This window comes from Bufo gargarizans, chromosome 1 (assembly GCF_014858855.1).
Source record: "Bufo gargarizans isolate SCDJY-AF-19 chromosome 1, ASM1485885v1, whole genome shotgun sequence".
Lineage (NCBI taxonomy): Eukaryota > Metazoa > Chordata > Amphibia > Anura > Bufonidae > Bufo > Bufo gargarizans.
The window spans coordinates 572116408-572137808 of record NC_058080.1 but is presented as its reverse complement, the minus strand read 5'-3'; the positions used below and the strand labels follow the sequence as shown (position 1 = coordinate 572137808).

The 21401-nt window shown below is 43.3% G+C and overlaps 1 protein-coding gene across 2 annotated transcripts in view; it reads right to left on the bottom strand.

Moving 5' to 3' along the window:
* RILPL1 (Rab interacting lysosomal protein like 1) overlaps nt 1–21401 on the bottom strand; it is a 64931-nt gene that overhangs the window by 25386 nt on the left and 18144 nt on the right. For both annotated transcript variants that reach the window (XM_044275694.1, XM_044275695.1), the window contains exons 4-6: nt 16408–16632; nt 11572–11744; nt 8606–8704 (exon numbers count right to left, since the gene is read on the bottom strand). In XM_044275694.1, coding sequence (XP_044131629.1) covers nt 8606–8704; nt 11572–11744; nt 16408–16632 — 497 coding nt within the window. The remainder of the gene's footprint in view (nt 1–8605; nt 8705–11571; nt 11745–16407; nt 16633–21401) is intronic.

The following is a 21401-nucleotide window of genomic DNA, read 5'->3' as shown; positions in this document are numbered from 1 at the left end:
ATAGAGCAGCACGAAATGCCAGCAGAATGCTTGGATGTATAGGGAGAGGTATAAGCAGTAGAAAGAGTGAAGTGCTTATGCCGCTGTACAGAACACTGGTGAGACCTCACTTGGAGTATTGTGCGCAGTACTGGAGGCCATATCTCCAGAAGGATATAGATACTCTAGAGAGAGTTCAGAGAAGAGCTACTAAACTGGTCCATGGATTGCAGGATAAAACTTACCAGGAAAGGTTAAAAGACCTTAATATGTATAGCTTGGAAGAAAGATGAGACAGAGGGGATATGATAGAAACTTTTAAATACATAAAGGGAATCAACTCGGTAAAGGAGGAGAGCATATTTAAAAGAAGAAAAACTACCACAAGAGGACACCGTTTTAAATTAGAGGGGCAAAGGTTTAAAAGTAATATAAGGAAGTATTACTTTACTGAGAGAGTAGTGGATGCATGGAATAGCCTTCCTGCAGAAGTGCTAGCTGCAAATACAGTGAAGGAGTTTAAGCATGCATGGGATAGGCATAAGGCTATCCTTCATATAAGATAGGGCCAGGGACTATTCATAGGATTCAGATATATTGGGCAGACTAGATGGGCCAAATGGTTCTTATCTGCCGACACATTGTATATGTTTCTATAGGTTTCATACCTTTATTATTTCATCTAGAAGTTATGAATGAATTGCTAGCAGTCTGCAGTAAGGGCACAGAGTGTGGTAACTAGTTGGGGTGGTGTCCCGGCACAGACTCATTCTATCCAATCAGTGCTGCCATTTTCAGACTGTGCAGGTACACCCCCCCCCCCCCCCCCCAACTGGTTACCACCCCTCTGTACCATTACTGCAGACTGCTAGCAATTAATTCATAACTTCTAGTAGAAATAATAAAGGAATGGCAAAACAGAGCCATAAGAATAGATGCCCCAGAATTGTTATTACATGGGGAATGCATGAAGCTATTAAATTAGGCATTTCAGGAGTGGTGACAGGTCCTCTTTAAGCATCAAGGTCATAATCATCATTGTTTCTTTCTCACACTTATTCTATCTCGTACTTGTACTGACTTGAATACAGTGATATATCTTATTATATGGTCAATTTTATGTCTGATCTACCATCATTCATAAACACATTTACTGTGAAAATGAGTAAAAAATAAATAAAATAAAAAAAGTTATATATATCACTTCAAGTGATGCAAATGATTCAGGTGCCAGCGTTTTCCCCCGGGTCCTGGGGTCCAAACACAATCCAAATAAATGTAACGCAGCACTCCTTAGATAAAAAGTGAAAAAATACAAAATTTATTCAACACATGTTGATACAGGCAACGTGTCAGCTCTCTCACAGAGCCATTATCAAGCCAAGTGGTTTGGCTTGATAATGGCTCTGTGAGAGAGCTGAAACGTTGCCTGTATCAACATGTGTTGAATAAATTTTGTATTTTTTCACTTTTTATCTAAGGAGTGCTGCGTTACATTTATTTGGAATATATATACATATACACACACACACACAGTTGCAAGAAAAAGTATGTGAACCCTTTGGAATGATATGGATTTCTGCACAAATTGGTCATAAAATGTGATCTGATCTTCATCTAAGGGCTCTTTCACACTTGCGTTCTTTTCTTCCGGCATAGAGTTCAGTCGTCGGGGCTCTATGCCAGAAGAATCCTGATCAGTTTTATCCTAATGCATTCTGAATGGAGTGAAATCCGTTCAGGATGCATCAGGATTTCTTCAGTTCCGGAACGGAATGTTTTTTGGCCGGAGAAAATACCGCAGCATGCTGCGCTTTTTGCTCCGGCCAAAAATCCATGCGCATGGAGCGCTCTGACGTCATTCTGGAGCGCCCCGGGAGCCGCACGGACTGTAAGTATACCGCTTCCCCGCTCCTACTATGGCAACCAGGACTTTAATAGCGTCCTGGCTGCCATAGTAACACTGAACGCATTTTGAAGACGGATCCGTCTTCAAATGCTTTCAGTACACTTGCGTTTTTCCGGATCCGGCATGTAATTCCGGCAAGTGGAGTACACGCCGGATCCGGACAACGCAAGTGTGAAAGAGGCCTTGGTCACAACAATAGACAATCACAGTCTACTTAAACTAATAACACACAAAGAATTAAATGTTACCATGTTTTTATTGAACACAACATGTAAACATTCACAGTGCAGGTGGAAAAAGTATGTGAACCCTTGGATTTAATAACTGGTTGAATCTCCTTTGGCAGCAATAACTTCAACCAAACGTTTCCTGCAGTTGCAGATCAGACGTACACAACGGTCAGGAGTAATTCTTGACCATTCCTCTTTACAGAACTGTTTCAGTTCAGCAATATTCTTGGGATATCTGGTGTGAATCGCTTTCTTGAGGTCATGCCACAGCATCTCAATCGGGTTGAGGTCAGAACTCTGACTGGGCCACTCCAGAAGGCGTATTTTCTTCTGTTTAAGCCATTCTGTTGTTGATTTACTTCTATGCTTTGGGTAGTTGTCCTGCTGCAACATCCATCTTCTGTTGAGCTTCAGCTGGTGGACAGATGGCCTTAAGTTCTACTGCAAAATGTCTTGATAAACTTGGGAATTCATTTTTCCTTCGCTGATAGCAATCCGTCCAGGCCCTGACGCAGCAAAGCAGCCCCAAACCATGATGCCCCCACCACCATACTTCACAGTTGGGATGAGGTTTTGATGTTGGTGTGCTGTGCCTCTTTTTCTCCACACATAGTGTTGTGTGTTTCTTCCAAACAACTCAACTTTGGTTTTATCTGTCCACAGAATATTTTGCCAATACTGCTGTGGAACATCCAGGTGCTCTTGTGCAAACTGTAAACGTGCAGCAATGTTTTTGTTGGACAGCAGTGGCTTCCTCTGTGGTATCCTCCCATGAAAATCCATTCTTGTTTAGTGTTTTATGTATCGTAGATTCGCTCACAGGGATGTTAGCATATGTCAGAGACTTTTGTAAGTCTTTAGCTGACACTCTAGGATTCTTCTTCACCTCATTGAGCAGTCTGCGCTGTGCTCTTGCAGTCATCTTTACAAGACGGCCACTCCTAGGGAGAGTAGCAGCAGTGCTGAACTTTCTCCATTTATAGACAATTTGTCTTACCGTGGACTGATGAACAGCAAGGCTTTTGGAGATACTTTTATAACCCTTTCCGGCTTTATGCAAGTCAACAATTCTTAATCGTAGGTCTTCTGAGAGCTCTTTTGTGCAAGGCATCATTCACATCAGGCAATGCTTCTTGTGAAAAGCAAACCCAGAACTGGTGTGTGTTTTTTTTTTATAGGGCAGGGCAGCTGTAACCAACACCTCCAATCTCATCTCATTAATTGGACTCCAGTTGGCTGACACCTCGCTCCAATTAGCTCTTGGAGATGTCATCAGTCTAGGGGTTCACATACTTTTTCCACCTGCACTGTGAATGTTTACATGGTGTGTTCAAAGAAAACATGGTAACATTTAATTATTTGTGTGTTCTTAGTTTAAGTAGACTGTGATTGTCTATTGTTGTGACTTAGATGAAGATCAAATCCATATCATTCCAAAGGGTTCACATACTTTTTCTTGCAACTAATATATATATATATATATATATATATATATATATATATAACCATTTGTGTTTGTCAAATTAAGTTGTCCCCCTTGGACCTACAGTACATCGATGATCTGCAGTTCCTATTTCCTGTCAAATCCATTTCCAGGTTAATGTCTACTGTATCCATGAATTTAACAATATACTAAATGAAGTACAATGATCCAACAGATATATTTAGTAACTAAGCAGCAATTACTTCATATAAGCAGATTATCTAAATTACTGACTTAAAGGGGTTCTGCAGTTTTTTTAAACTGATGATCTATCCTCTGGATAGATCAGCGGAGGTCCAACACCAGGGACCCCTGACGATCAGCTGTTTGAGAAGGCAGCGGCGCTGGCAGTAGTGCTGCGGCCTTCTCGCCGTTTACCCAGTGACGTCGGGACTAGTATCAATGACCTAGGCGGGGCTAAGCTCCATTCAAGTGAACATAGCTTAGCCCCGGCTATCCCAATGATATTAGTCGTGACGTCACTGGTCCTGCGGTAAACAGCGAGAAGGTTGCTGCGCTACTGCCAGCGCCTCTGCCTTCTCAAACAGCTGACCGGCAGAACCCCTTTAAGAAGCAGGGGTCATCCAACATTGGTGCAGGATTGGGGGATCTCGATTCCCCATCAACCGATTTGTAACTACTGAATGTTTTATGCCAGTCTCTATGTGCTGCATCATAGGCAGAATACACCCAGTCTTATAATGCATTCAGAAAGTCTTCACACTCACATTTTGTTATGTTGCGGGCTTGTGTTAAAATACAAAAATCTGCACTCAATACCTAATAATAATAATAATAATAATAATAATAATAATAATAATAATGGAAACATAATTTCAGCAATATTTGCTAATTTATTAAAAAGGAAAAACAAAAATGTCACATCTCCATAATGACCCTTTGCTATGACTCTTGAAATTTAGCTTTGGGGCCTCCATTTTTCTTTAGTTGATTGGAAATGATTTGGAAAGATACAGCCCTGTCTATATAAAGGTCTGACAATGCATATCAGAGTTAAAACCAAGCTATGAGGAGGAAAGAACAGCTTGTAGAGCCCAGAGACAGGATTGTGTGGAGGCACAGATTTGGAGAAGTGGACAAAAGATTTCAGCTGCACTGAAAGTTCTTAAAGGGGTTGTCTCACTTACCATATGTAGAGAAAGTTAAAGGGGTTGTCCGGGATCAAGATTTTTTTTTAAAACCAGTTAAATCACTATTAATAGCGGTTTGAAGGTCCCCCCCCAGATGTTTTTAGGTATTTTTACACTTCAGCAGGGCTCCTACAGTCCCCCACTGATTGTTTACCTTTCTGTTTATGTGTGCGGTAACTTCCTGCCTCAATGCTTTCTGGGTCCCAGCGCAGCTAAACGCCTCCTTCCTTACTAAGAATGCGCCCTGCTCGGCGAGGGGCGTGGCTTTGCGTAGTGAGGGGGCGTGGCTTGGTGCTTCTGTTGCCGCATAGTTACTGCCCCTCCATGCGCTTGGAATAATTAGAGGCTGACGGTGACGTCACCGGGCTCCTTGTGAAGCGGAAGGAGAGGCTTCGCTATGCAGAAAGGGACCCGGTACGTCACTGACTGATAGAAACTGCACTTCCGGCTGAAAATTTGTGAAGTGAAAAAGGGCCATCAGAAATGTCTGGTAAGGGAAGGACAGGCATGAATGTAATATTTAGGGGACCATTGTACATGTAGACCCATGTCCCCAATCCCGGACAACCCCTTTAATACAAGGCACTTACTAATGTATTATTGTATTATTAACCATTGCTGCTGGATTGCAGGGTGCCTTGTATTAACTTTCTCTACATGATAAATGCCACTTCCTGAAGTGACACAACCCCTTTAAGAGCAAAGAGGCCTTGAAAGTTCTTAAATGGAAGAAGTTTGGAACAAACAGAACTCTTCCTCGAGCTGGCTGCCCCACCAAACTAAGTAATTAGGGGAGAAGGGCTTTGGTAAGGGATATGAACAAGAAGCCAATGGTCATTCTGGCTGAGCTCCAGAGATCCTGTGTGTAGGTAGAAGAAACTTCTAGTAGTTCAACCATCACTGCAGCGTTCCACCAATCTGGGCTTCATGGCAAAGGTGCCTGAAAGAAGCCTCTACTCATTAAAAGATACATAAAAGCCCACCTGGAGCTTTCAAAGAAGCAGCTAAAGGACTCTCAGACTCTGAGAAACAAGATTCTCTAAACTGATGAAACCAAGATTAAACTTTTTGGCCTAAATTCTAAGCCTCATGTCTTGAGGAAACCAGACCCTGCTCATCACCTACCCAATACCATCCCTACAGTGAAGCATGGTGGAGGCACAATCATGCAGTGGGTGGTTTTCAGCAGTTGGGACAGAGAGACTTGTCAGAGTTGAGGGGAAGCTGAACAGAGCAGTGTAGAGACATATTCTTAATGAAAACCTGATCCAGAGTGCTCTGAACCTCAGACTGGGCCAAGACAACACAGTGAATGTCCCTGAGTGGCCCAGCCAGAGCACTGACTTTGATCAAAATGAACATAAATGGAGAGACCTGAAAAATGACTGTCCACCAACGGTTCCCATCCACCCTGACAGAGCTTGAGAGGATTTGCAGAGAAGAATCCCAGAAAATCCTCAAATATAGGTGTGCAAACCTTGTGGCATCTTACCAAAGAAGACAGGAGGCTGTAATCGCTGCCAAATGTGCTTCAACTAAGTTCTTAGTAAAGAGTCTGAATACTTAGGTCACTGCAAGACTTTAGTTTTTAATAATTAAAGTAACGATTTCCAACATTTTTTTTTTTCATGTTGTCATTATGGGGTATTGAGTGCTGATTGATGGGGAGGGGGGACTTTATTTTTATTTTACCACAAGTCCGCAACATAACAAAATGTCAAAAAAGTGAAAGGGTCTGAAGACTTTCTGAAGGCACTGTATGTCACTGATTTCAGGCAATATAGAAAGAAACCAATGCTATGTGAGGGGAAAGTAGTGCTGGGCACATAATCATCTCGGACTATTCAGTTCTTGTTGTCTGCATGCTAGGTGGATAAGGAAAAATTTGTGGTTCTGATCTGTTGGACACATCCCTGCTGACACAATGTCACGTTCACTGAACCATAGGGGATGTGAAGGGTAAGAACGTCTGCAACTGACTGCCAGAGGGACCAGGCGTGGGGAGGACTCTTTCAGTGACAAAAAAACAAACAAAAAAAAACAGTTAGGGAATATGGTAGCCAATATGGCTGACAACAGAAAGTGTGAAGCCACTATTTCCTGCCATGCCCGAAGGCAGGAGAAAGGATGCATACAGTTAGTGTAAATATGGAGCAGTCAGGATTTCATTATCGGCTGAAGGTCTCTAAATTGTATTCCTTTGTGATCTCAGAAATAAAAGGGGTTTTCTAGTATTTTTATCTTAAATGGCCTTTTCTTAGGATAGGCCATCAATATCTGATTGGCGAGGGTTGACACCCTGCCCCTCATCAGAAGCTCCGGTGCTGGAAGTCCGTGCCGGACACAGCTCTATGCATTGTGTAGTGTCCACTGACATAGATGGGAGCAGTGCTGCAGTTACCAGCTCCGAACACTACACAATGGACAGAAATGTGTAGTACCAGAACTGCGGAAAAGCTGATCAGTGAGGATGCAGGGTGTGGGATTCCCATCAATGAGATAGAACCCCTTTAACAAGGACAAAGCTCTACAGCATGTGATGATAGCTAAAATATCAATGTCCCTATAAATCTTACAGTAGGTCTAATCACGCACACTGAACAATGCTCCAGCCGCTACATAGGTTGTTCACAGCTCATTCTCATAAGCATTCACAATTGCCAGGAACATACTTGACACTATTCTGATCCAACACTTAGGGTGGGTTCAGGTCACGTTTTTGCCATCCGTTTAACGTATACAATGGGGGGGGGGGGCATACAAAAGCAAAGAAGCACATTACGCTTTCCCATCCTGTAGAGTGATTTTTTATTTTTTTTTACAATGGAAATCTATGGTGGTATCCATCTGAGGCATACGTTAAAGGGATTCTGTCACCAGGTTTCACCCCCTCCAGATAAAAATATGGTTATGTTCAGGGAGCTTTAACCATTCCTAATGTGGTCTTATAAATGTAATCTGTAGGCTCATTTTGCTAAAAATACGCTATTACTAACCTGTCAGTCATAAAAATAAGGTGCCCAAGGGGATGTAAATGGCTCCAAGCTGCCACCCTCACCTGCTGCCGTTCGTGCCCAGCGCCGCCTCATAATCTTCTGTGACGCCTCCTGCTCTCCCTCTGTAACATGCTGTGAAAGCCTCCTGCTCGCTCTCTCTCTCCTCCTCCCGCCTCCCTCCTCCCTCTGTAACATGCTGTGAAAGCCTCCTGCTGCTGTAACATTGCGATGTTACAGAGGGAGGAGGGAGAGAGAGCGAGCAGGAGGCTTTCACAGCATGTTACAGAGGGAGAGCTGGAGGCGTCACAGAAGATTATGAGGCGGCGCTGGGCACGAACGGCAGCAGGTGAGGGCGGCAGCTTGGAGCCATTTACATCCCCTTGGGCACCTTATTTTTATGACTGACAGGTTAGTAATAGCGTATTTTTAGCAAAATGAGCCTACAGATTACATTTATAAGACCACATTAGGAATGGTTAAAGCTCCCTGAACATAACCATATTTTTATCTGGAGGGGGTGAAACCTAGTGACAGAATCCCTTTAAGGTATACGTTTTTTGTATACGTTAAATGGATGGCAAAAACATGATGAGGTAAACCCAGCCAACAGTCACATACGATATATTCAATGTATAGTGTCGTCAGTTTTAGTCCTTGAAAGCTGACCATACACAATGGATAAAGGTCAGCCAGAGCTAATGTGTATGAGGACCTTCTGACTCTCCTTTATACCAAATGTCAGGGGAGAGAAGAATTGGGTACCCGCCCGATCCTCGGTTATATTCTATTATAAAGATTTCTAACAAAATAACAACTATGTAATACAATACTCATTAAATAACTAGATCAGTACTTACAGCCTTTTGATACCAGATTCTTGTGGGTTTGTAGGTTTGGAGCTAAATATCGGGGATGGGGAGGATTGTGGAACCTTGCTCTCCTCATCGGCTTCCTCGCTAAAGACAAACGTATAATGATCAAAATCAGATTAGTTATAATAATTCACAACGCGACAATATACTGTAGAGTATTATAAAATAAAAAACAAACTTTTAATAGGGCTGTCTAGTTAAGACAACTAATTTCTATACACCCTAGTAGGTAACTCTGAGTTATAGAGGGAGGAGAGCAGTTACAAAGAGCATCTTATTTCTGGAGGAGTCAGGACCTGTCCTATCCTGCATTATACAGGCAACCTATAGATTTGAATTGGTTCTGTGTAATGGTTCATGTCACCAGTGGTGGCACTCCAGAAAAGTTAATAGGGGTCGTCTCACCTCATCATATCCCATATATTAAGTTTATAATGGTATTTTAAGTTACTTAAAGAGGACCTGTCATAGCTCCTGACATCCCTGTTTTATAAGCTACATGCCTTCCCCATGTAATAACAATTCTGGAGCATCTGTTCTTATGGCTCTATGTTGTGCCATTTCTTTATTATTTCTACTAGAAGCTATGAATGAATTGCTAGCAGTCTGCAGTAAGGGTACAGAGGGGAGGTGACCAGTTGGGGGTTTGTCCTGCACAGTCTCGCTGTATCCAGTCAGTGCTGCCATTTTCAGACTGAGCAGGTACACACCCTCAACTGGCAACCCCTCTGTACCCTTACTGCAGACTGCTAGCAATTCATTCATAACTTCTAGTAGAAATAATAAAGGAACACCACAAATTGGAGACACAATTGTTGCTCCAGCATAGTTATTACATGGGGAATGCATTTAGTTATTAAACAGGCATGTCAGGAGAGGTGAAAGGTCCTCTTTAGCTCAATGTATATCATTTTTCAATAATGCTTGTGGTACCCATCACCTTTCATTTTCCATCCATTTAGACATTATTTCTATGGGTGGCCATGCTTACGTACTACAAGTAACAGGTGGCTCTCTGGTGGCTGGGAACAGCAGGAGAGACCACGCGCACTCGCACTCCTGTCCCCGGCCATCTCGTTTTCTTCTTACCTTATCTCTGGCACCCAGCCACCTCATTCCTCCTATAGAACAGCTTCACTGCACGCGTGACAGCCCTGGTGCTGTTCTATACAGTTAAGTCACCAGAGAATAAAGTAGTACAGGTTCAGGGCCTGCAGAAATAGCCCCGGACCTGTAATAAAGATCGCCACTGCCTGCTATCATTTTGTGAAAGATGACTGTAGGAAAGCTTCAGGGTAAAAAGTCTGCTGTGCCGAGGCTTCTAATGTAATGAACGTGCAGCCTCTGGACCACGGGAGCACGCACATACATGCAAGGGGCAGGATTACATCATCCCAACCCTGCTTACCTGTGCCATCAGTCAAAGGAAAGGGTGCCCAGTGACCAGAAGGGAAGCGATCAAAGCGGGAGGTGAGACAACCTCTTTAAAGGGATCCTGTCACTATGAAAATGTGAACAGCATAGAGCAGGAGGAGATGAGCAGATTGATGCATAGTTCTAGGAGAAAAGATTCAGTATAACCTGCATTTCATTCATTTAAATGTATTCTGGTCTTTGAAGTCCAGGAGGCGGTCCTCCCAGTGACTGACAGCCTTCCCTCTATGGTTGTGTATACAGAGATGGCCTCCTTGACTTGAGTGAGCAGGAATTAAAATGAATGAAATACAAATTATACTAAATCTTTACCCACAAAAATTTATATATCTATCTGCTCATCTTCCGCTGTCTGCAGCTCAGATTAAGAAAAAAATGTGTGTCACTATCTGGTTTAGACTGGCAAAAAAAATAATAATTTGAAGACACTTTTCCTTTAAGTGATGGCTTGCCCTCAGAATAGCCTATCGCTAGCTGATCAATGGGGGTCTCTAGCAGCTTGCACCCACACCACTTAGCTGTTCTGTGTAGCTGAGCCGCCAGAAGTCGATGCAAGAGCTACAGAGTAGTGTCAACATTGTAGGGGGAACACTTTTCACTGCAGCGCTGCTCCCATTGAACTGCAGCTCCCCCCCAGTGCCACCAGCCAGCCCCTCCATGCCATGTCCCCCAGTGCCATCAGCCAGCTCCTCCATGCCATGTCCCCCAGTGCCATCAGCCAGCCCCTCCATGCCATGTCCCCCAGTGCCATCAGCCAGCCCCTCCATGCCATGTCCCCCAGTGCCATCAGCCAGCCCCTCCATGCCATGTCCCCCAGTGCCATCAGCCAGCCCCTCCATGCCATGTCCCCCAGTGCCATCAGCCAGCCCCTCCATGCCATGTCCCCCAGTGCCATCAGCCAGCCCCTCCATGCCATGCCCCCAGTGCCATCAGCCAGCCCCTCCATGCCATGCCCCCCAGTGCCATCAGCTCCTCCATGCCATGCCCCCCAGTGCCATCAGCCCCTCCACGCCATGCCCCCCAGTGCCATCAGCTCCTCCACGCCATGCCCCCCCCTCCCCCAGGACAGTGCAGCGCGGTGCCGACGGGAGACCACGGAGCGGTGAGCGATAGGCTTCAAGTCACTCACGCTCCGTGGTCACATGATCAAAACGAATCCTCGATGCAGGAAAACTGCATTGAGGATTTTTTGTCTCGATTACATCGAGTAACCGTTGCAGCCCTAGGTACAAGTAGTTGCTAAAACAGACATGTCAGGGGAGGTGAAGTGTTCTGCTGGTGACTTTTCTAACGAGCAGGAATTGTCCAAACCAGAGATGTGCTTTATTCCACAGGAAACATACCATCAGGACATTTGAGAGTGCAGAATTAGGACAGTGAAGATAGACACATGTACCTCATGTGGTTAGTTGTCACTAGATTGTTTCATCTAATAAAATCAGTGAAAATAAAATGCGTATCTAGACGTTCACTCTGGTCCACAGAATTCAGTGACTACTCCTACTGCTTTATAATACCTTTTATAGTACGCCAGCTCTTCCTGCAGCATAAAGACTTTGGCTTTCAGTTCGTTTCTTTCATGTAAGACATCTCTCAGCTCTTGCAATGTAAACCGAGGCCGATTGGAGTCTTTGAGGTCAAGGGATATTTTCTCGGAGTCAAAAATGCACTCTTCATTTACAGCTTCGGCCTACAAAAGCATGAAAACACAATCAAGCTTATGTATGCAAGTATGTATCCATGCATCTATCTGGCAGTTTGACTGTTCTCTGTCCTTGAGGATGTGTCCTCCATGCTCTGTTAGAGGAACACATCACTCTCTACTTACCTTCTTCCTTCTCTCTCTGACCTATGTTTGCCTCTTGCTTTTTTCTGTCATGGCCTCCATTTTGTGTCTCAACCTCCCTGATAGAAGTCTAAAGTCTGAAGCCTCAATGAGAACTTGGACCAATCATGTACATTATCACACGGCAAAGAATAGGAGGTTGTTTGACATGCCAATCAACTATTAGTATATAGAAGAAGCTGTTAAAGTATGTATCCTAAGTGGGTAGATGGGGGCGTATTCCTAATACATATTAATGAGCAACCATTTTGCTAAAAAAAAAAAAAAAAAAAAAAAAAAAATATTATTATTAATATATATATATATATATATATATATATATATATTATATTATATATATTTGCTAAAGTGTTGACATCCCTGACTACCCTGTGTGACTGCTGAAGCCAGTGACTGTCCGCGGTTAGCATGTGGGGTAGTCAGGAAAGTCACTGCTGCAGTGCTGGAAACAAAGACTGGCGTGCTAACAGATGAGCAAGTGCTTTTCTGTTATTTTAAAACACGCCCTACTTTTTAGAAGCCCGTTTTAATTAAAAGGTGTCCTGACACGTCTATTTTAGTTATTTGTACTCCCCTTAAAATAACAATTTTGCAGACTTTTCCTTAGAACTCCGCATTGTGCAGTTCCTCTGTTATTCCTTCCGGATATGTGTGAGTAAATACGCTCCAGCATTTTAAATCTGCCATTATACACAAGTTTCTACTAAAACAGACATGTCAGCAGAACTGAGGTTTTCAGCAAATAAAGCTTATTCATTGCAGAATGCTGGGTTATGCAATCTACTGTACTTTCTGTATAGGTCCTGCATAGTTTTCAAGATTTCCTAGTCCAAGATAATAAAAAAAAAATCTCAGACAACTCCTACAAAGCCTAAAAATAAAAATCATTATATACTTACCTGTTTCTCCAGCACCAATTTTTAGGAAGGCGCAAGGGACCGTCGTTGACGGAAGGTATGTGTCACCGAGGTTCCTGGTCTCAGTGGAATAAGAGACAGTTTTCATGTGTGAGCAGCTGTTGCTGTTTGACACCTTGCTATTTAGTATAGCTGTAAAAGCTTATCCGGGACGGCTTTTACTGGGAGTAGCCAAAGTGCTGGGTGGGTGACTACTCCCCACGTTCCAGGCCGGGTTTTGAGAGGCCTATAAAAAACAGCCAGCAGTGTCAGGTGGTGGTGATGATCTCTCTCTGACATTGGAGCTCTGGCAATCTCTGTGGGATCTGAGCCTTGTGCCAGGCTGGAGGCCTGAATTCAGGAGGACTGCTCTGTCCTGTGCTATGCCGACCGGGTGTGAACGAACACCAAAACTGCAAATGGACTGCAGTTGTACTATTTTGCTGCCATAAGTGTGAATAAAACACTGCAGTTTTTGACTTACAAACTGGTCTTTGCCTCTATACTGCGTCCGCTTGTCCTGTCTACCAGAGCGAATCCCCATTATATATATATATATACACATATATATCAGAGTGAAAATGGAGCTGGACACTTCATGTTAGAGTAGGTCCCACCTGATAAGAAGCTACCTTGTCGTCTGGTAGGTGGGCACTAAGAGCTTATTCACTGCTTTGCAGTAAGTATTGGCGTCATGTATCCTGTTCACACATTCACCTGTTCACTCAGTCTAAGGGTCCATTCACACATCCGCAAAATGGATCCCCACCGTTCCGCAATTTTGCGGAACGGGTGCAGACCCATTCATTTTCAATGGGGCCGAATATGTGCTGTCCGCATCCACATTTGCGGATCCGCACTTCCGCATCCGTGCTTCCGTTTCCGCAAAAAAATAGAACATGTCCTATTCTTGTCCGCAATTGCGGACAAGAACAGGCATATTCTATTAGTGTCGGCAATGTGCGGTCCGCAAAATGCGGAAAGCACATTGCCGCTTTCCGTGTTTTGCGGATCCGTGGCTCCGTGTATCCGCAAAACAGGTTGCGGACGTGTGAATGGAGCCTTAGGCCCCTTTCACACGGGCGAGTTTTCCGTGCGGGTGCGATGCGTGCGGTGAACGTATTGCACCCGCACTGAATCCTGACCCATTCATTTCTATGGGGCTGTGCACATGAGCGGTGATTTTCACGCATCACTTGTGCGTTGAGTGAAAATCGCAGCATGCTCTATATTGTCCGATTTTCACGCGACGCAGGCCCCATAGAAGTGAATGGGAAGCGTGAAAATCGCAAAGCATCCGCAAGCAAGTACGGATGCGGTGCGATTTTCACGCACGGTTGCTAGGAGACGATCGGGATGGAGACCCGATCATTATTATTTTCCCTTATAACATGGTTATAAGGGAAAATAATAGCATTCTGAATACAGAATGCATAGTAAAACAGCATGGCACCCGCGCGGAAATCACGCTCATGTGAAAGGGACCTTAAGGTCTCTTTCACACGAGCGAGTTTTCCGCGCCGGTGCAATGCGTGACGTGAACGCATAGCACCCGCACTGAATCCTGACCCATTTATTTCAATGGGTCTGTGTACATGAGCGTTGTTTTTCACGCATCACTTCTGCGTTGCGTGCAAATCGCAGCATGTTCTATATTCTGCGTTTTTCACGCAGCCCTGGCCCCATAGAAGTGAATGGGGCTGCGTGAAAAACGCATTGCATCCGCAAGCAAGTGCGGGTGCGATGCGTTTTTCACTGATGGTTGCTAAGAGATGTTGTTTGTAAACATTCAGTTTTTTATCACGCGCGTGAAAAACGCATCAAAACGCATTGCACCCGTGCGGAAAAAACTGAACAACTAAACACAATCGCAGACAAAACTGACTGAACTTGCTTGCAAAATAGTGCGAGTTTCACTGAACGCACCCTGAACGCATCCGGCCCCAATCCGCAACGCCAGTGTGAAACCAGGCCTCTTTCACACGACCGTATGGCTTTTTCAGTGTTTAAACAGATCCGTTGTTCCGTATTTTGTTTCCGTTGGGTTTCCGTTTCCGTTCCGTTTTTCCGTATGGCATATACAGTATACAGTAATTTCATAGAAAAAATTGGGCTGGGCATAAAAGTTTCAATAGATGGGTCCGCAAAAAACTGAACGGATACGGAAGACATACGGATGCATTTCCGTATGTGTTGCGTTTTTTTGCGGATCCATTGACTTGAATGGAGCCACGGAACGTTATTTGCGGGCAATAATAGGACATGTTCTATCTTTAAACGGAACAGAAAAACGGAAATACAGAAACGGAATGCAAGCGGAGTACATTCCGTTTTTTTTTTTGCGGAACCATTGAAATGAATGGTTCCGTATACGGACCGCAAAAAACAGCCCGCAAAACGGAAAAAAAAAAAACGGTCGTGTGAAAGAGGCCTAAGGCTGAGTTTACACGGGCGTGACGGATTGGCTCAGGATGCGTTCAGTGAAACTCGCACTATTTTGCAAGCAAGTTCAGTCAGTTTTGTCTGCGATTGTGTTTAGTTGTTCAGTTTTTTCCGCACGGGTGCAATGCGTTTTGATGCGTTTTTCACGCGCGTGATAAAAAACTGAATGTTTACAAACAACATCTCTTAGCAACCATCAGTGAAAAACGCATCGCACCCGCACTTGCTTGCGGATGCAATGCGTTTTTCACGCAGCCCCATTCACTTCTATGGGGCCGGTCCTGTGTTACAAGCGCAGAATATAGAACATGCTGCGATTTTAAAGCATTGCAGAAGTGATGCATGAAAAAAAATGCTCATGTACACAGCCCCATTGAAATGAATGGTGCCGGATTCAGTGCAGGAAATCTTACTTTATTTGTTTGCTTATATATATATATATTATATTATATTATATATTAGAATCAGAAAATAAAAACAGATTAGATCTGTTTTTAACTGGCAGATAACGTTTTTCTCACAAAGAACAGCAGCATTAATGATCAGACCATTCATGCGCCGTTTATTAGATTACTGTCTGCTGCCAATAACAGATACATTTTTATGCATAAAAGCTGACAAGTCGGGTCCTTAAAGGGAACCTGTCACCGGGATTTTGTGTATAGAGCTGAGGACATGGGTTGCTAGATGGCTGCTAGCCCATCCGCAATACCCAGTCCCCGTAGCTCTGTGTGCTTTTATTGTGTAAAAAACACGATTTGATACATATGCAAATTAACCTGAGATGAGTCCTGTATGTGAGATGAGTCAGGGACAGGACTCATCTCATGTTAGTTTGCATATGTATCAAATCTGTTTTTTTACACAATAAAAGCACACAGAGCTACGGGGACTGGATATTGCAGATGTGCTAGCGGCCATCTAGCAACCCATGTCCTCAGCTCTATACCCAAAATCCCGGTGACAGGTTCCCTTTAAGCATAGTGAAATATTAAATATTATATTCTTGCAGAATGAGTACAAACGCAATAAAGAAAAAAAAAAAGAAAAAAAAAATACATTTTGGCGACAGGTTTTCTACTAAATATTTTCATAGGTACAAAACATTGCCAGATGGCAGCACAATTAGTAAAATATGAACCTATTATTTGCAAAGTAATCTGTCTTACCGGCTCCTTATTCTCTTCCCCATTTTGCATGGGTTCTCCTTTCAACCTCTCTCTCAGTTTTGCAATCTCCATTCTCATATTACCGGACTCGTGCTCCTTGGCTTGCAGATATGCCTCCAGCTCCACTTTCTGCTCAATCAGGGATTTCCCTTGTGCCTCTACCACTGTAATGCGGTGACGCAGGTCATGATTGATCTTCATGAGGCGATTCTGCTGCTGCTGTAACTATAATTTGTCCGGAAAGACTTGTTAGATATTATTTACAGTCGAGTAGTACATTTAATGAAAAATTCTAGATTTTAGTAATCAATTTGGCAAAAGCAAACAGGATAGACTGATCAAGCTACATTCACATCTGCAGCAAAGGTTGCTGTAGGAGCCTCCACAGCAGAGTCCAGGGAAAAGACAGGACTCATTACTGCTGCAAGTGATAGGTCATCAATATTATGGTCCTGGAAAACCCCTTTAACCACTTCAGCCCCGCTAGGTGAAACCCCCTTAATGACCAGGCCACTTTTTACACTTCGGCACTACACTCCTTTCACCGTTTATCGCTCGGGTCATGCAACTTACCACCCAAATGAATTTTACCTCCTTTTCTTCTCACTAATGGAGCTTTCATTTGGTGGTATTTTATTGCTGCTGACATTTTTACTTTTTTTGTTATTAATCAAAATGTAACGATTTTTTTGCAAAAAAATGACATTTTTCACTTTCAGCTGTGAAATTTTGCAAAAAAAAACGACATCCATATATAAATTTTTCGCTAAATTTATAGTTCTACATGTCTTTGATAAAAAAAAAATGTTTGGGAAAAAAAAAAATGGTTTGGGTAAAAGTTATAGCATTTACAAACTATGGTACAAAAATGTGAATTTCCGCTTTTTGAAACGGCTCTGATTTTCTGAGCACCTGTCATGTTCCTGAGGTTCTACAATGCCCAAACAGTATAACTACCCCACAAATGACCCCATTTCGGAAAGTAGACACCCTAAGGTATTCGCTGATGGGCATAGTGAGTTCATAGAACTTTTTATTTTTTGTCACAAGTTAGCGGAAAATGATGATGATTTTTTTTTTTTTTTTTTTTCTTACAAAGTCTCATATTGCACTAACTTGCGACAAAAAATAAAAAATTCTAGGAACTTGCCATGCCCCTCACAGAATACCTTGGGGTGTCTTCTTTCCAAAATGGGGTCACTTGTGGGGTAGTTATACTGCCCTGGCAATTTAGGGGCCCAAATGTGTGAGAAGAACTTTGCAATCAAAATGTGTAAGAAATGACCGGTGAAATCCGAAAGGTGCACTTTGGAATATGCGCCCCTTTGCCCACCTTGGCATCAAAAAAGTGTCACACATCTGGTATCGCCGTACTCAGGAGAAGTTGGGGAATGTGTTTTGGGGTGTCATTTTACATATACCCATGCTGGGTGAGAGAAATATCTTGGCAAAAGACAACTTTTCCCATTTTTTTATACAAAGTTGGCATTTGACCAAGATATTTTTCTCATCCAGCATGGGTATATGTAAAATGACACCTCAAAACACATTCCCCAACTTCTCCTGAGTACGGCGATACCACATGTGTGACACTTTTTTGATGCCAAGGTGGGCAAAGGGGCGCATATTCCAAAGTGCACCTTTCAGATTTTGCAGGCCATTTTTTACACATTTTGATTGCAAGGTACTTCTCACACATTTGGGCCCCTAAATTGCCAGGGCAGTATAACTACGCCACAAGTGACCCCATTTTGGAAAGAAGACATCCCAAGGTATTCCGTGAGGGGCACTGCGAGTTCCTAGAATTTTTATTTTTTGTCACAAGTTAGCGGAAAATGATGATTTTTTTTTTTTCTCTTTTTTCCTTACAAAGTCTCATATTCCACTAACTTGCGACAAAAAATAAAAAATTCTAGGAACTCGCCATGCCCCTCACGGAATACCTTGGGGTGTCTTCTTTCCAAAATGGGGTCACTTGTGGCGTAGTTATACTGCCCTGGCAATTTAGGGGCCCATATGTGTGAGAAGTACTTTGCAATCAAAATCTGTAAAAAATGACCGGTGAAATCCGAAAGGTGCACTTTGGAATATGCGCCCCTTTGCCCACCTTGGCATCAAAAAAGTGTCACACATCTGGTATCGCCGTACTCAGGAGAAGTTGGGGAATGTGTTTTGGGGTGTCATTTTACATATACCCATGCTGGGTGAGAGAAATATCTTGGCAAACGACAACTTTTCCCATTTTTTTATACAAAGTTGGCATTTGACCAAGATATTTTTCTCACCCAGCATGGGTATATGTAAAATGACACCCCAAAACACATTCCCCAACTTCTCCTGAGTACGGCGATACCAGATGTGTCACACTTTTTTGCTGCCAAGGTGGGCAAAGGGGCACATATTCCAAAGTGCACCTTTCGGATTTTGCAGGGCATTTTTTTACACATTTTGATTGCAAGGTACTTCTCACACATTTGGGCCCCTAAATTGCCAGGGCAGTATAACTACGCCACAAGTGACCCCATTTTGGAAAGAAGACACCCTAAGGTATTCCGTGAGGGGCACTGCGAGTTCCTAGAATATTTTTTTTTTTGTCACAAGTTAGCGGAAAATGATGATGTTTTTTTTTTTTTTTTTTTCTTACAAAGTCTCATATTCCACTAACTTGCGACAAAAAATAAAAAATTCTAGGAACTCACCATGCCCCTCACAGAACACCTTGGGGTGTCTTCTTTCCAAAATGGGGTCACTTGTGGGGTAGTTATACTGCCCTGGCAATTTAGGGGCCCATATGTGTGAGAAGTACTTTGCAATCAAAATGTGTAAAAAATGGCCTGCAAAATCCGAAAGGTGCACTTTGGAATATGTGCCCCTTTGCCCACCTTGGCATCAAAAAAGTGTCACACATCTGGTATCGCCGTACTCAGGAGAAGCTGGGGAATGTGTTTTGGGGTGCCATTTTACATATACCCATGCTGGGTGAGAGAAATATGTTGGCAAAAGACAACTTTTCCCATTTTTTTATACAAAGTTGGCATTTGACCAAGATATTTATCTCACCCAGCATGGGTATATGTAAAATGACACCCCAAAACACATTCCCCAACTTCTTCTGAGTACGGCGATACCAGATGTGTCACACTTTTTTGCAGCCTAGATGCGCAAAGGTGCCCAAATTCCTTTTAGGAGGGCATTTTTAGACATTTGGATCCCAGACTTCTTCTCACGCTTTAGGGCCCCTAAAAAGCCAGGGCAGTATAAATACCCCACATGTGACCCCACTTTGGAAAGAAGACACCCCAAGGTATCCAATGAGGGGCCTGGCAAGTTCATAGAAAAAAAAATTTTTCGCATAAGTTAGCGGAAATTGATTTTTTTTTGTTTTTTCTCACAAAGTCTCACTTTCCGCTAACTTAGGACAAAAATTTCAATCTTTCATGGACTCAATATGCCCTTCAGCAAATACCTTGGGGTGTCTTCTTTCCAAAATGGGGTCAGTTGTGGGGTGTTTGTACTGCCCTGGCATTTGAGGGTCTCCGCAATCATTACAAGTATGGCCAGCATTAGGAGTTTCTGCTATTCTCCTTATATTGAGCATACAGGTAATGAGATTTTTTTTTCCGTTCAGCCTCTGGGCTGAAAGAAAAAAAATGAACGGCACAGATTTCTTCATTCGCATCGATCAATGTGGATGAAAAAATCTCTGCCAAAAAAAAAAAATGGAGGGGAAAGGCGTCTGCCAGGACATAGGAGCTCCGCCCTACATCCATACCCACTTAGCTCGTATGCCCTGGCAAACCAGATTTCTCCATTCGCATCAATCGATGTGGATGAATAAATCATTGCCGGGTTTTTTGTTTTTTTATATATATATATATATATATACAAAGTGCTTGCCAAAGCATAGGAACGCCGCCTCCTCCTCAGCTCATATGCCTCGGCAAACGTATCTGTCACTGCAGAGGAGAAAATCCCATCTTGCAGCGCCGCATACACCGACTTGCGTGTAATCTGACAGCAGCGCAATGCTTCTGTCAGAATGCACATCGGTGCTGCAGCTAGTAGATCGGTTGGTCCACCTGGAAGGTAAAAAGACAAAAAAAAAAAAAAAAAAAACCAGGCCACAACGCAATAATTTTATTAACTTTGGAACAGAACATGTAACTTTAACTTTTGGAACTAAACATTAACCTGTTTGCTTACCTGTTTTTTTTACCTTTATAGAACAAACCTCTCCTTCCCCATGGGTCAATGTGCAAAGCGCAAATCGCCCAAAGATGTGGCGAAGTGCGTTATGCACTTTGTCCCATGTGAAAGGAGACGTTTGCAGCAGCTGTGAGTGAATGGGCCCTAATAGCCCTGTGTGCCTATCCTGGTGAGATGTGATCCATATGCTAGATGTACCTGTGTGTGGTACTTTCGGAAACACTCCCCTAAGCATAGGGCAGGGTGGTCGGGACAGTCAGGACAGAAATAGCGGGTGTCACGCCTTATTCCACTCCTGCTACAGACACGACATTTTTTTCGGGGTGGCGGTCGGTTTGAGGTACCAGCAACGACACTGGGGAAGTGTCGCTCGTGTAGACGGCTAACTACACTGGTGGATGGGGCCACGGAACCTCCTGGATACAGGAGGTTCGCGATGATCTCTTCCTGAAATTTGAGGAAGGATCCAGTTCTCCCAGCCTTACTGTAGAGAACAAAACTATTGTACAGAGCCAATTGAATTAAATATACAGACACCTTCTTATACCAGCGTCTGGTGCGTCGGGAAACTAAATACGGAGCCAACAATGATCTGGTCATTGAAGTCGACCCCTCCCATGTGGAGGTTATAGTCGTGGACTGAGAGGGGCTTTTCAATGACACGGGTTGCTCGCTCAATTTGTATTGTCGTGTCTGCGTGAATGGAGGAGAGCATGTAAACGTCACGCTTGTCTCTCCATTTCACCGCGAGCAGTTCTTCGTTACACAGTGCGGCCCTCTGCCCCCTT